Source organism: Camelina sativa, chromosome 19, assembly GCF_000633955.1.
Source record: "Camelina sativa cultivar DH55 chromosome 19, Cs, whole genome shotgun sequence".
Classification (NCBI taxonomy): Eukaryota; Viridiplantae; Streptophyta; class Magnoliopsida; order Brassicales; family Brassicaceae; genus Camelina; species Camelina sativa.
This window is the reverse complement of record NC_025703.1, coordinates 6,618,824-6,634,039: the sequence shown is the minus strand read 5'-3', so window position 1 is coordinate 6,634,039 and position 15,216 is coordinate 6,618,824. Positions and strand designations below refer to the sequence as shown.

Here is a 15,216-nt window from a genome sequence, read left to right as displayed (position 1 = left end):
GTCCCCGCTTTCCCTTTACAAACCGGAGCTCCGGTTTGATTTCCGAAAGAACAATTGTCACTTTGCCATACGCCACCGGGAGGACTAACCATAACTTGAAAACTCATACCAGCTATTACCGTTGCCGTAACCATCAGATTTCCTCTGGTTTTTTCTAACCAATCACTTTGGCGGTTTAAGTACTTTGCGAACCACTCTGATGTTGATTCTTCTCGACCGTTGGCTTCCATGATTCAAAGCGATGAGTGTTATTATTTTTAAGAGTTTTAACAAGTTATATGTCTAAGATTATATAGGAAAAAAAGAATGAGACTTGCTTTAAGGAAGGGGGATAGAAATTTCTGGTTTCATCAGCTAAAAGTCTAGTTTGAGACTATTCGTACGTTGATTTACGGCAATAGAAAACATATTATTTGAGAACTACACCAGCAAGTCAACACAGCGACATTAGGTAGTCGTCGCTTTTCTTAAAAATATTTATATATAGAGTTCGAGTTTTTTAGGTTTGGAATTGCACAACATCAAATTTGACTTTGGGAGCTTCTTTTTTCTTTTTCTATTCTTTCAACGGTCTTTGTTTTTCATAGTACCTACATCTACATGTGTGATGTGTCTAATGAATGAACTTGCCAAATAAAATGTTGGAGATATATATAGATGAAGATGGAACACTCGCTGCAAAGTGCATAGCATTCGACAAATCAAAAGTAGATCAGTCGTTAATGTTGGTGTTGATGTCCAAATCGGTCACAATTAGAGTATTTTAATTCGGTAAAAGGAGGCCGAAGTTCTCTTTTATTGATCGATGCTAAGGCACAAAAAGAACGAGCTACAACGTAACTTAGACGAGTTACTAATAATAGACGAGGAACAATAAACGAGTTCGGGCTCGTTGACTTCTTCTTAGTGAGTAAAGTTTGTACTTGCTATCCGTATTTTTTCCCTTTTCGCGCAATCCCCTTTTTCGGACGTCGTACACCCATTTTTATAGGGAACCGTGTCGGTTCATCCTCCGAAAAAACTAAAATGCCCCTCTTTTCTTAGAGGTTTATTTTGGGCTTTTTCTAGGCCAGGCTTTTTGTTGGGGTGAGGATCTATCCCTAACAATTGGACAATAAAAATAATTACGTGATTCCTCACCCCTAACAGTTGGACAATAAAAATAATTACGTGATACTATTTTTTCAGTGTAAAATAGATAATAATCTATTACCAACATAATGTAATGATGTGGTGGTTGCTTTGATACCAAATATAAACTTAACTTTATGTAATCAACTACGAGTCTACGACCAATGTAATCTAGTGGTTACTCTGATACCAAATATAAATTTAACTTCATGTAATCAACTACGAGTCCACGACCAATGTAATTTAGTGGTTGACAGTGTTTAGGTGGAGATTTGAACCCTGAACTCAATTAGTATGTGGTGCATCATTGACCACTAGGCTACTTACAACACTAAGAGTACCTCCATCAAAGAATCTTAAACAAAGTTGCTTAACACATATTTTCTTATTAATTTTGATAAAAGTTAGATTAAGAACTTCTTAAGAAGCTGTAAATTTTTATTGGTCCGTTGAGAGTTGCTAAAAAGTTAGATTAAGAACTTTGTCTTATTCTTCTTCTCCCCAAACCTCATGAAAGGATACAAAGTAAAACACAAATCAGTCAAACATGTTTAAATTAAACTAAAACTCATACATAAAAACAAAATTGAAACATTTAAATTCATTCATAACAAAGAAACATTAACCGATTGTGATTATATATGAAACCAAACAAGTTAAACGGTGAGAACGGTTTGAATATGAATCTGCAATTCCCAGTCAATTCCCAGCTATATATAGGCTTATCAGCAGCTTCTTCCACCTTGGCTAAGAGATAAAATCCTGCAATTTCAGCCAATTGAATCTAGAATAAGAACCAGAGGTAAGAAAGCTATAACTGCAAAAGCAAACTGAAGAAGATATATATCAACATAAACCCTTAGCACTAACCTGCAGCCCAAAGCCAATACGTAGAATGTGTATACATTGGAGGTAATAGAATAAACATCAAGGGAATGGCAATGCAATGAACAAACTGTACTAAAGCATATGTTTTAAGGTCATCGAAAAACCTGTAATATTACAGCCTCTCATCAATCCTCTCGATTACAAAGATAGCCATGATTGATGTGAAGGCAATAGTTATTTAATCCAAAAACGAGTGATCAAAAACAAGAGACAATAAGCAAGTCTCAGAGAAGAGAAGAGAAGAGAGGAAGAAGCGTACAAGAAGAAGATCCTAGAGGAGAGTTGCATGGTTAGGGTGAAGATGATAGTAAGAAGTTCCAAAAGCAACACCAACGTTGTTCTAAGTCTGAATCAAATTTGAAGAGTCAGAAGTCTATCTTCTTTTCAATATTCCAAATCGAAGATTCGACTTCAATAACAAAAAAAAAAAACAAATCGATAAGAAGAATCAAAACAACAAACACTAGTAGAAGGAGTAATCGAAACTAACCTCATTGAAGAAATCACCCATCCCAGAAACAGAGAGAATGGTGAACCGACGGAGAGAGAAGAGAGAAAAACAATGTCAAGCTTTCCATCACTGCAACGATAAAACAAATCTGGCTTTAAGCACAATATATGGAAGAAGCAGTGATGATCCTCAGCGAAAACAAACAACCCAATTCCAGAATATAAACATCTAGTTGTGAGTAAGATTTGTATACAGAATCAATCAACATAATAGAATTTGGTGGAAATAATAAGTCATACCTGTTAATATCAGCAATCAAGGGTGTAGCATAAACGCTAGAAGTGACTTCACTATGCCATCGCAGCTCCAATTTCTTCGGGCACTGAGTATTCAACAAAGCATCTTCATCACTCACAACGAAACGACCCTGAAAAAAAAGGCTTAAATCGGAGAAACCAAACAGAGAGAGCCTTACGACTTACGAGCAAATAAACATATCTCCAACAATCAACGCTACCAGTTATGAAACAAAATAAATATGAACGATTCGATCAACTCTGCGAATACTAATTCTCTTGCACAAATAAAATAAAATAAAAAATCGATTCAGGTTCCTGAACCCAATTATGTGGATGAGATTTTGAAGAACCCACAAAATTTGGGGTTTTGGGAATTGGGATGGGGAGTGATCGACAAAGAGAATGAGAGAACAAACCTTGTGAAACTCTTTCGGGTGTTTGAGTCGCTGAAGCAGAGATTCTCACAAAGCTCTTGAGAACAACCTAGATGCAATCAGGCGGAGACAAGAACGACGGTGAACAAAAATTTGGCGGTGGATCGTAAAACTGAGAGAGAGAGCATATGCGACACAAATGAGGCAAAGAAAAAAAAATCTCTTCAACCAATCAGGAGTTGACACAACCTTGATCCTTAGTGATTCTTAAATATCTAACATAAGGATCGATCACTAGGTAATTTTGTTTTTTTTTCCATTTATCTGATTTATTTTTTTACCTAAGTAACTCTTAAGATATAGTTTACAATGGAGATACTCTAATAAATATGCATAAACTAAACTTTTTATATTTTTATCTCGTGCACTTGCACCCCTCTAATAAACGTGGATCCGCCCCTGGTGTTTGAAATAGTCGCTAGTAGATAAAAAATACCCACAAGGCCCTTTTAAGTTTAACTATTATAAAAGTGTCGCATAAGAAAACCATGCTCGTATATATATCACACCACGACTTTACTTATATATATGTATAAATTTAAATCCATATGTTACTCATACAGAATATGTTGGATAACTCAGCTTAAATATGTATCTGAGTGAGAACAAAACAAAACAAAATAGCATGTATTAGTTTTTATTTATTTATTATTAATTCAGTAATTTTCTAATAAACATGTAGCTAGCCGAGAAGATATATATAATATATATTTTTTTGTTGTTATCGAATTGAAAAGAGAAGAAAAGATTAAATGTTAAAGAACCCCTAACCAAAAAAACAAATTGCTTACAGAATGTGATCGACAGTCATGAAATTAGTCCGATACACATTTACCCAGAAATATTTAAATAAAAAGCTAATTATGAATTTGGTGTATTTACATCATAACTTTTACATCATAATTGCTAATTATAAAAAGCTAATTACATTACCTCTGATGTAGCACGTGATAAAAAATTTTCATAAAATTTTTAAGTTCGTAAATAAGTAAAATTATATTAACATGGATGCTATAGTATATGTGCGTACACCGGATACTATAGTACATGTACATTATTTTTCATTTAAATTAAAAAAATTAAACATAAACGTACTTATTCTGGAACTGGAAACACGTCCAGTCTCGTCCCAACTCATCACCTCTCATCCCGTCTCATCCTGTTTCATCTCTTCCAATCTCGTCTCATCCCGTCTCGTTACGTATCCATCATAATATTTTGTCTTATGTTCGTTCTCTTTTAAATAGTTACTCGTTAGACAATATTTACTAAAAGAGATTGGGTAAGAAATTTAGATGGAATACCTGAGTTCTTTGTTGATTTTTTGTATTTAGTTAGTTGAAATTATCCAAAAATTATAATTTTCAAAAACTATATAATTATTTTCAAAAATACCAAAATTTTTAAAGTGCCCGTTCCGAAGTCGTTAATTACATGTCGTATATTCAATCATTATCCAAATTAGTGAAAGCTTGATACTTGAATTCATCTACCTATATTTTTATTTTGTACTTTAATCTAAATTTTATGTCCCTTTTTAAAAGAAAACTATTCAATATACTATTTTTCATTATTCGAATTTACCCGTTTCAGTTTACATATACTCTTTTCGTCTTAATACCATAAATAAACTGGAATTTTCTCAAAATTTAATGATTTTTTTTAAAGTATATGTACTCAATTAGTAAATTAAATTACTTCAAAAATACTGGTAAAACATATATTCAGTCAAATAATAAACATTTTTCGGTTGAAAAATTTAAATCGTATAATAGTAATATTTTTTTCATTAAAATTAGTTGGCCACTCTTTCACGGTGTTTTGTCAATATTTTAGTGTATATGTAGAATACCGCAACCCGTACCGAAAATAAAGATGATCATCATCTTCAATAGCTGGAAAAGATACAATTTTTTGCAATTCATCCATAATATTAAAAGACAGCATGTGTTTGTTGAAAATGTTAAAGTAATTTTGTTACAGAGTATCCCTTTCCCGTTATGATCCATCCCATTAGAAATTTTGTCCCATAACCATTTTATTTTAAAGAATTATCAATGTAATAATGTTATTAATAAATTTTGGCTAAGAATTTAGATGAAATACATTTATTCTCCATTTGTATGTTTAATTTCTATAGTTAGTAGAAATTATAATTCTCAAAACTCTCAAAATATTATCAAAAATACAAAAAAATTCTCAAAAAACCCATCTGAAAGTAGTAATCCGTGCTACAGCACGAGACAAAATATTTTCATATAAATTTTAAATTTGTAAAATGACTAAGAATTATATTAACAGTTTAACATGGATGCTATAGCACAGGTGCGTTCTTTTTAATGTAAATTTTAAAAAAATTAACCCTAAAGGTATTTACTTTGGAACGGAAAACATATCCAGTCCCGCCCCATCCCCTCTCGTCCCGACTCATCCCGTCTCATCTCGTCTTGTCTCATCCAGTCTTGTCACATCCAGTCTCGTCTCATCCCATATCCATTAGAATTTTTTTTGTCTTATGTTTGTTCCCTTTTTAATAATTACTCGTTAAACAATATTTACTAAATGAGATGGGGGAAGAAATTTAGACGGGATACCATATTTCTCCGTTGAATATATATCTTTTTTAATTAGTTGAAATTATCCAAAAATTATAATTTTCAAAAACTATACAATTATTTTTCAAAAATACCAAAATTTTCAAAGTCTCTGTTCTAAAGTTGTTAACTACCTATCGCATAGTCAATCCTTATCCAAATTAGTGAAAGCTTAACACTTGAATTTATCTACCTCTATTTTTTTATTTCGTACTTTTATCTAAAATTTATGTTCTTTTTTTTAAAAAAATTATTCAATATATTGTTTTTCATTATTCAAATTTACACGTTTCAATTTACATATATTATCTCTCGTCTTAATACCATAAATAAACTGGATTTTTCTAAAAATTTAATTATTGTTTCTTAAAGTATATGTACTTAAAATTTCAGATATGATTTTGGCACAAATTGATAATTGGTAAAAATTAAAGCTATTTTTAATGGAATTATTCAAATTCAAATTTTATGTATAAATCAGGATATAAATATAGCAACCACTTTAAGATTTTTATCCCTGCTTAAGCACATTTCCATAATTTTCGTTTTGTTTTACTTAAAAAAATATTTAGTTATGGCAAAAATGAAATCCCTACAATTAAGAATAATAATTAATCACATTTCCATAATTGATGACCCTATAAATAGTTTTTACTTGATACTTCACAAGAAATAAGAAATCCCTATAAAATAGTTTTTATTTGATACTTCATAAGAAATAAAAACTATTCTTTTGCCGTATTTACAACTTAACTATTACCATTATTTAGTCCATATCATTTGTCGTATATTTCCATTTGATTTCTAATGTATTCTTGTAACATCAAAAAATTCAGATGTTTTTATTTCAATAATCTATGACAAAATATAAATGGGAAAGTACAGCAATTTATTTGAATCAAAACTCAGTTGCATCTTCTCAAATCCATTTTTTTATTTGATTTCAAGCAATTTAGTTTATCCAATATGTCCAGTGTTGTTAAATAATAAAAAGTGTACGTGCTCAACAAAACAACTGAACAAAAATCCCGAATGTATAGAAAAATGTATACCCTTCACTTTCTCCTCAGTCTCGACCAATTATCATACATCGTCATTTGTGTTCAAAATTAAGTACAAAAGCAAGAAAGCAAAGAACATAATAAATTCAATATCTGTTGCATATGCCAACAAAAACAGGTTACAGCTTAGACTGGTATTGTATGTCAAAGATGTAATGATGGATAGATAGATAGATTCATACCAGCTTGGTTTGGGAAGAGTGCTCATCTTGCCTTCACCAGGAGTGGTGACGAAATCTCTTTACTCCTAGATTTGTCTTCATGATCAATCCAAGCTCCTCTGTTTAACTTCATCGAACATTCACATGCAATGACATATCTTGTAACGTTTAAAAGGATGAACTAACTCAACCACCCATGAGAAAATTCTGCAAATATGTGTTACTATAGTTAAATTCTCAATACCATATCGATACTCGATATTACTTTAATAAAACACCCGATACCAATCATGAAATCATATAAACAAAAACCATTGTACTAATGTAAGTTGAATTTTGAGAACAATGAAAACAATAAACATTTTCAACAGTAGAGTTGAGAATTCAACTTATGGAAGGAGTGGACAAAAGCAAAGCATTGTTTTTCCTGATTTTAAAATGCACAAGTACAAAGTAAATCCTCTAAAATCAATTATCACTCATATTCTAGGAAACAGAACATGCAACTTACACAACAAAAAATTCTGCAAATTATTTAAATAAAAAACATGCAATCTATAACTTAGCTAAACCAAACGTATATGTGTAGTATCATGGGGCCATGGGCAACTGCCGAGAACGCAAACAGGACCGCAGAAGGGTCGAACATGGAGCTACAACATGGGAGAACTACATCTTCAATCACTATATAGTACAAATCACATCAAAAGCTTCATTGATAATAAGCAAGTCTATCAGCAAAATTAGCTTAGACCAACGTACATCATGCAACTATAAATTACCAAACATGAACTCAATGCAATAGAAAGCAAAGTATAGCTACTGTTCATACCTCCCAGTTTTAGTCTGCAAATTTTAGGTGCAATTGTCATATCCCTGAGAAATAACCTTCTGCAATTGAATCCTAGCAAAAACAAACAAACACTGCAAAATACTCAATTCCAAATACAAATCAGGAATTTTTAAGCATTACACATACGGAACCTTAAGAATTTCCCAATGAAGTCATCGGTGGAAAGTGTATTGCTAGCAACCTTAAGATCCGTAAGCCCTTCCAAGCAAAGTAAACATAAACTTCTCTTGGAAAACAGCGTTCTTTCCACCATCTGAGAACAAACCATTCATATTGATTAGTAAAACTTCAAGCCCTTTGAGAATTGAAAAATCTTAACTTTGTCCAAAAAAACCGCAATTTTAATGGATATGAAACAAATCATATGAACAGAAGAAGAGCTAATAATAATGACCTCTGCAAGTTCTGGTAAGGTAGCTTGCGCCGTTATACTCAAAAAACCATTCGGTGTCTTTCAATTTTTGGCACCCAACAACTGAAAAAATATCAAAAGAATCTGAGAAATATTTTTTTGAAAAAAGAAAAGTTAACACCTTTATGCGATCAAAGCAGAAAAAGAACATTCAAAGGTTTTATAAATTAGGTTGAAGAATATTAGGGACTCTAATAAAGAACATTCAAAATTAGGGAAAAGGTACAAACCAGTGACCTCANATAAATTACCAAACATGAACTCAATGCAATAGAAAGCAAAGTATAGCTACTGTTCATACCTCCCAGTTTTAGTCTGCAAATTTTAGGTGCAATTGTCATATCCCTGAGAAATAACCTTCTGCAATTGAATCCTAGCAAAACAAACAAACAATGCAAAATACTCAATTCCAAATACAAATCAGGAATTTTTAAGCATTACACATACGGAACCTTAAGAATTTCCCAATGAAGTCATCGGTGGAAAGTGTATTGCTAGCAACCTTAAGATCCGTAAGCCCTTCCAAGCAAAGTAAACATAAACTTCTCTTGGAAAACAGCGTTCTTTCCACCATCTGAGAACAAACCATTCATATTGATTAGTAAAACTTCAAGCCCTTTGAGAATTGAAAAATCTTAACTTTGTCCAAAAAAACCGCAATTTTAATGGATATGAAACAAATCATATGAACAGAAGAAGAGCTAATAATAATGACCTCTGCAAGTTCTGGTAAGGTATCTTGCGCCGTTATACTCAAAAAACCATTCGGTGTCTTTCAATTTTTGGCACCCAACAACTGAAAAAATATCAAAAGAATCTGAGAAATATTTTTTTGAAAAAAGAAAAGTTAACACCTTTATGCGATCAAAGCAGAAAAAGAACATTCAAAGGTTTTATAAATTAGGTTGAAGAATATTAGGGACTCTAATAAAGAACATCAAAATTAGGGAAAATGTACAAACCAGTGACCACGAGAACATCGCACTGCTTGTATACCCGCCATCATCGACATGTATTGAACAGAATAATTGGATTTTGATTATGAAACAAAAGAGAGATTAGGGTTTGGAAGGAAACAAAGAGATTGAGAAAGAGAAAAAAAAAAAAAAAAGACACCAAATAAAGCTGAATCCACTGAAAATTCATGTTTAATTCTGCTGATCTAGTGTTGTTGCGTAGAAAAGCTCCTATGAAATTAACAAAAACTCTGTAAAAAATTGGAGACGGCGACAATAGGGAGAGAGAGAAACACTTTTTAGGTTTTTAAATTAACGGATATGATCAAAGTGAATCAACGGTCATGATTAAAGGAAAGGATCCGAAATAATAAAAACGGGTCAGACAGACCCGCGTCTTTATCCGTTTACAGGGGTGGAGAAATTTCGTTTGTATCTTTTAAAAAAATCGAATATTTGGTTATAACTCCACTGACATACTTTTATAATTTTTTACAAAATAAAGGTTTATTAATTAAACACTTTTATAATTTCTTATAAAACAATAAAAATTTATTAATTAAACGACTTTACAAATAGTAATAGAAATGTTCCACATTAGATTCTTTGGTACATAATAAATTATATATGACTTGTATGAATCTTCCACATTAGATTGCTGAACTATTGTATTGTACTGATCAACGTCTTAATTATTTTAATAACATAAAGTTAATTTCGATGAAGAAATACAAAAACCCCCATGTTAAACCTTATGAAATGACAATAAGAGGCATATATTGTAGTTGTAACAATGCTGACACATTTTCCTTTCATACGTGAGTTTGAGCCACATGTTCATAGTTCATACTCTTCGTCAATTGGCCGAGATGGATGTAGCTAGTGGCAGCAATCGTGGAGGGGATCGTCGACGACGTTGGCAAATACGACGACATATGCGACAAATAAGCCAACATATCAATCGAACAAGTTGGATTAGGAATAATAAAACAGGAAACTCGACATAGCGCTGTCAGAGTGTATAACAAAAAACCTCATAAGATAACTATGATATATGAGATCTATTATTTTTCATATAAAAGTCAGTAAGTCCAGTAAAAAAACGATCGAGTTAGTATTTTATACCAATCTATTTTGTTCAGTAATTTAAGTCAACCATTGGGCACACTAACCTAAAGTCAACATCGTAACCTTAATTTTTACATGACTATTTTTAGACGTTTAGTTCTAACTTTTCACTGTTTCAGTAATAGATTGTCAAACGCAAAAGTTACTATAATATTCTAGGCTTCATGCAAGTTATTATAAATTGAATACTCCATCAGTTTCAAAAAATAGTATATTTTGCTTAAAAACTCCCAAATTAAGAAAATACTACTTTACAAAAGTTCAACCAATCATAAACAAGACTACATAATATAAAATATTAAACTAATCTAAAAGTTATATAAAAACTTGAAAACATCCAATATTATAAAACAAAATAACTTTTCTAGAACATCATACATTATAAAACGGAGAGAGTACTAATTAAGTAGTCTTTTTATATGAAATTGTACTGTACATGGTTGATTGGTTGGTACCTTAGTCGTAAACCACTGATGAAGAGAAGAATGAGGCTCATCGAGGCAAATCTCGTAATCCAATACAACAGTTACCTCTTTCCCTTTACAAACCCGAACTCCAGTTTGATTTTCGAAAGAATGACTGTAGTCACTTTGCCATATGCCACTGACCATAGCTTGAAAACTCATACTAGCTATAACTGTCGTCGTAACCATCAGATTCCCTCTTGTTCTTTCTAACCAATCACTTTGAGGGGTAAAGAACGTATCTTTGCGAACCACTTTGATGATTCTGTGTATGGATGATCTTCTCGACCATTGACTTCCATAATTCGTAGCGATGAATGTTTTACAAGGAGTTATAATATTTTCAGAACCGTGACTACTTGAAAAATTAAGAAACATTTGCCTACGACCTAATTATATTTTATGTAAAATTATAGGCACATTTAAACTTTGGTTGCACTCACGTAGGCAAACTTCCACTAATATCCCATGGCTAATCCATAGTTTTCTAGAAAAAAAAGTTTAGTGTGTATTCTTTAAATGAATTAATAATATTTATAAAATCCTTTTTCATTTGACCCTTACATGAAAAATATTTTAATCAATAAAACAAAAAACAAATTTTTTTCAAAAAAAAAAAATCCCGCCAAAAAAATATTGTCCAAAAAAATTCCTGCCAAAAAAATATTGTCCAAAAAAATTCCTGCCAAAAAAAATTTACAAGGATTTTATAAGGTTTTAATAAGATTTAAACGATTTTAAAATATTTATCAGACATTTATAAATTTTTTATAAGTAGAAACCTTATAAAAACCTTATAAAAATCTTATAAAAACTTTGTAAATGCCTTATAAAAACCTTATAAAAATCTTATAAAAAAATTTTTTTAAAATATTGTAAAGTGTTTACAAGGTTTTTATAAGATTTTTATAAGGTTTTATAGATTTTTAAAAGCGTCTACAAGGTTTTAATAAGTTTTTATAAGGTTTTTATAAGATTTTTATAAGGTCACCATTATGGATTGTATGAATCTTCTTCCACATTAGATAGTTGAAGCCTCTTCTTCGTCTCATCCTTATCAATATAAGTTCAAGTTCGATTAAAAGCAAAACTTGAGGTCTTAGTGTTCCAAGATAGTTTTGTTGTTTTTGATAAGATAATAATTCTGTAGTGAATTTGCAAGTGGATGCACGGGATGATTGTTATCTGTGGAAGATTGGTGATGGTGTACCCTCATATACTTTCTCTACTGCAAAAACTTGGTCTTACTTGAACCCGCCTAGATCAAGAGTGGAATGGTATGAGGTAGTTTGGTTTAAAGGAAGGATTCCTAGGCATGCTTTTGTTGCATGAGTTAACTCTAGACACATGCTTCATACAAGGGATAGACTTCCCAGCTGGGGTCTAGTGGTGTCTCCACTCTGTCTGCTCTGCAACTCACACGACGAGTCTCCACAACATCTATTCTTTAATTGCGCTTATTCCTCTGAAATTTGGCACTATTTCACATCGTGAGCCCATGTTTCTCCACCTGCTTTATTTGAGGATGAAGTTATATGGCTGAAGAATCCTTGCCGAGATAAGAACACAACTTTGATTCTTCGGCTAGCGTGTCAAGCATCGGTCTACATAATCTGGAAAGAACGCAATTCTCGTATCCATAACAATACCTTTCATTTGCTTTTACTCGACTTCTTGAAGTTAAAAGCATAATTCGGTGTCATCCCGATCCTTTGTCGAGAGCTCAGCGGCTTATCTTCCCTTCGAACTCCTTTTTGATTACCTGGTTTCGTTTATTCCAGTAATCTTTTTATATATGTTGTATCTTTTTGTATTGTAGGTGTATCTCTTTTAGGAGACACTTGGTTGTAAAAGGGTTCCAACCCCTTGGATATGAAATGAAGGTATGTGTTAAAAAAATAAAAAATAATAATAAATTTTCACAAATCACAAACAGCGTGTCGTTTTCTTCACAACCAGCGTGTCGTTTTATTTGTTTCTGATGAACTAACGCGTTGTTTTCTCTCAAACGAGCGTAGACGTCGACACGTCGTTATGACGTTGGGGGTCCTTTTAGAACGGATCAAAAGTTTAAGGATAAAAAACAAAAATTATGTGAAGATCTTTTTTTATCAACTTGGATAAATACAAGGGTCCGTTTTGCAAATTTTCCTGAACAAAGTCGCCGAAATTAGGGTTTTAGTATTTTAGTGAGTGGTCTCTTCTTCTACATTGTTTGCAGCTTCTTTGATCGACTGAGAGAATCCAAAGGCTTTTTACAACCATGGGAGGCGAAGACATGATTGACCACCTTAACGAGGAAGAGGAAGAGGAAGAGGAGGAGTTCAACACACCAGAACCTCTAGAGAAGAAGCAAAGGAAAGGGAAGGAGATTGCAACAGAAACAGAAACAGAGGATCAAAACAGAGACAAGAAAATCAGACTCAAGGTGACACAAATCCGCGAGAGACCCGATAGAATCTCTCCTATCGTCGCTTATTTCTCTACAAGCTACGATCCTTGCGAGGTGGATCCAGAAACGGGCGAGAAAGTTCATGAAACCCCTAAGGTTACTGTTTACAAGCACAAGGATGAGACGAAGAAGAGGCTTCAGGTTGTGGTAAGCCCTCCTGGTGCGAACGTGGAGTTCGTTGGCACGAATTACACTGGCGAGCAAGCGGCTATGCAGACTACTGCTTATGCTTTGGGTGTCGTCAATAGAGAGAAGAAGACGATCAGGATTTTTCCGGTTGCTCACAATAAGGTTTGAAAAAAAATCGAATTTTTTTCTGTTACCCTTGTTTTTGATGAGGTTTGAGATAATGGTTTGAGTTAGTGGGAATGTTTTAGTGTAATGTGAATAATAAAAGGAATGATTTTTGGGAGTTGAGTTTTGGTTTGTGTTATTAGCATATAGAGTTGAAGTGTTGGGTTTTAACTTGCAGATAATCAGATTGGAGCCAAGAATTAAAACTGAAGAAGCAAATGAGGAAGAAGCTTCAGACGCAGAACTTAGCATAAGAGATCGACTTAGCAAAACTAACCAGAAGTATAGTACAAAGAAAGTTGTTTCTCGGGTATGTCATCTTTTCTATGTGCACTTGTGCTCTACAATATCTATCAGTCTTATTGGTATCATTGCAAATATAAGCTGCTGTATATAATCCTAGCTTTAGTTTAAATCCCTTACTTAGCTTCTGACTAGTACCTATATTAATCTTGAGATTCATTGAGAGGTTTATATATCTAAATGAGAATGTGTGTGTCTTTATGCAGGATAAGAAGAAGCGTAACTTAAATCTGGGAGATGATGCGGAGACCCAGAAGTTCCTTGACGGGAAACTTAATGAACTTGATATTAATACGGGGGCTCTTGAAGGCACCAGTTCCACTGTTGCACGCAACATTCCTCCGTATGATGCCTCTGCACCTTCTCCAAGGGAAGCTTATCCTTTGGACAAAATCATCGAAAAGGGAGAATGGAACTTCCTTGGAGATATATACAGGTTTCTGCAGCAGGAAACTGAAGCAGCACCTGACAGTTACCCTTTTTTTGTCCGCAACAGATTGTACAAGTTGCGAGATATCAAGGTAAGATTTTTGATTCTTTTGTTGGTAGTATGCATATACGTGGTAAACCTAGTAAGTCTAACATGTGGAACTATCATGTTGGCTCTGCTGTTAACAAAGATTCTGAACTTGTAGGTAGTCATTTTGATCGTCATAGTTTCATCTACAGCTCAGATTCTATATGCATATTTGAATTTACTGTTTGATATGCAGGACGATGACGAAAAGCAGAGGGTTTCTGGTGTCTTAACGTTTCTCACCCATCTAATTAAGTTCAAGGACAGAAGCTCTATGAATTTTGAATCCGCGAAAAACCACAGGATTCCAGATATCATCCATCGGAAATTTATTAGCATGTTCAAGGATCCTGAATCAGATAGGATACCTGTTGAGAAGTCCAACCTTCTGACAAGCTATGTTCTTGTGCTTTCACTTCACGTGGATAATTTCAAGACCGATCCAGAAGACATAGCTAAAGATCTTAGGATGAGCACAGTTGATCTGAGGAAACATTTTGAGAACCTTGGCTGCAAAATCTCGATGGAGAAGACAGCTAGGGTTGCGACCTTACCGACCCCTCTCAGTTTCCCGCAGATCAGGCGGAGGAGGAAGACACAAAAGTGATGACGATCTGTACTGTTTATTTTTGCTTATTTGCTGGTATTTTAGACATATTTTTCCATGGGTTTAATATAGTATTTAAAAGACATGTTTCTTTGGTGTAATGATGTTTTCGAAAATTCCATGATATTGAACTAAGAGGTGTACTTTATTAACAAAACAGGTTGTATGGGTTTTAATGATTTCAACCTCATGATGAAATAAGCATTACGCC

The 15,216-nt window shown here is 33.1% G+C and overlaps 2 protein-coding genes, 2 long non-coding RNA genes and 1 pseudogene across 4 annotated transcripts; 2 read left to right on the top strand and 3 right to left on the bottom strand.

The window, feature by feature from the left end:
• Nucleotides 1,658–3,228, bottom strand: LOC104765196. The gene is made up of 6 exons (XM_019240723.1): nucleotides 3,186–3,228; nucleotides 2,770–2,897; nucleotides 2,510–2,599; nucleotides 2,279–2,365; nucleotides 2,002–2,123; nucleotides 1,658–1,893 (listed from the first exon to the last, which is right to left on the bottom strand). Exons 3-6 carry the CDS (start codon nucleotides 2,512–2,514, stop codon nucleotides 1,733–1,735), a joined length of 375 nt encoding a protein of 124 aa, XP_019096268.1. The 5' UTR covers nucleotides 2,515–2,599; nucleotides 2,770–2,897; nucleotides 3,186–3,228; the 3' UTR covers nucleotides 1,658–1,732.
• On the bottom strand, nucleotides 6,717–9,535 carry LOC104765195. The gene is made up of 5 exons (XR_763846.2): nucleotides 9,247–9,535; nucleotides 9,000–9,080; nucleotides 8,787–8,858; nucleotides 8,586–8,657; nucleotides 6,717–7,226 (listed from the first exon to the last, which is right to left on the bottom strand). It is a non-coding gene; the product is annotated as an uncharacterized LOC104765195 (long non-coding RNA).
• On the bottom strand, nucleotides 7,316–8,525 carry LOC104765194. Its single transcript, XR_763845.2, has 4 exons — nucleotides 8,515–8,525; nucleotides 8,267–8,347; nucleotides 7,852–8,125; nucleotides 7,316–7,703 (listed from the first exon to the last, which is right to left on the bottom strand). It is a non-coding gene; the product is annotated as an uncharacterized LOC104765194 (long non-coding RNA).
• LOC109130791 lies at nucleotides 11,828–13,062 on the top strand (annotated as a pseudogene).
• Nucleotides 12,999–15,126, top strand: LOC104765191 (DNA-directed RNA polymerase I subunit rpa49-like). The gene is made up of 4 exons (XM_010488871.2): nucleotides 12,999–13,575; nucleotides 13,757–13,888; nucleotides 14,088–14,402; nucleotides 14,595–15,126. The coding sequence occupies exons 1-4, from the start codon at nucleotides 13,096–13,098 to the stop codon at nucleotides 15,003–15,005; spliced, it is 1,338 nt and encodes a 445-aa protein (XP_010487173.1). The 5' UTR covers nucleotides 12,999–13,095; the 3' UTR covers nucleotides 15,006–15,126.

Bases quoted from the DNA above. Each gene is read 5' to 3' on its own strand.
- LOC104765196 (XM_019240723.1), bottom strand. The intron at 2,124-2,278 runs GTACGCTTCTTC...GTAATATTACAG, and splicing joins TCCTCTAGGATCTTCTTCTT to GTTTTTCGATGACCTTAAAA. The intron at 1,894-2,001 runs GTTAGTGCTAAG...CTGAAATTGCAG, and splicing joins GTATTGGCTTTGGGCTGCAG to GATTTTATCTCTTAGCCAAG.
- LOC104765191 (XM_010488871.2), top strand. From the start codon at position 13,096: ATGGGAGGCGAAGACATGATTGACCACCTTAACGAGGAAGAGGAAGAG. The intron at 13,576-13,756 runs GTTTGAAAAAAA...TTTAACTTGCAG, and splicing joins TTCCGGTTGCTCACAATAAG to ATAATCAGATTGGAGCCAAG. The intron at 13,889-14,087 runs GTATGTCATCTT...GTCTTTATGCAG, and splicing joins CAAAGAAAGTTGTTTCTCGG to GATAAGAAGAAGCGTAACTT.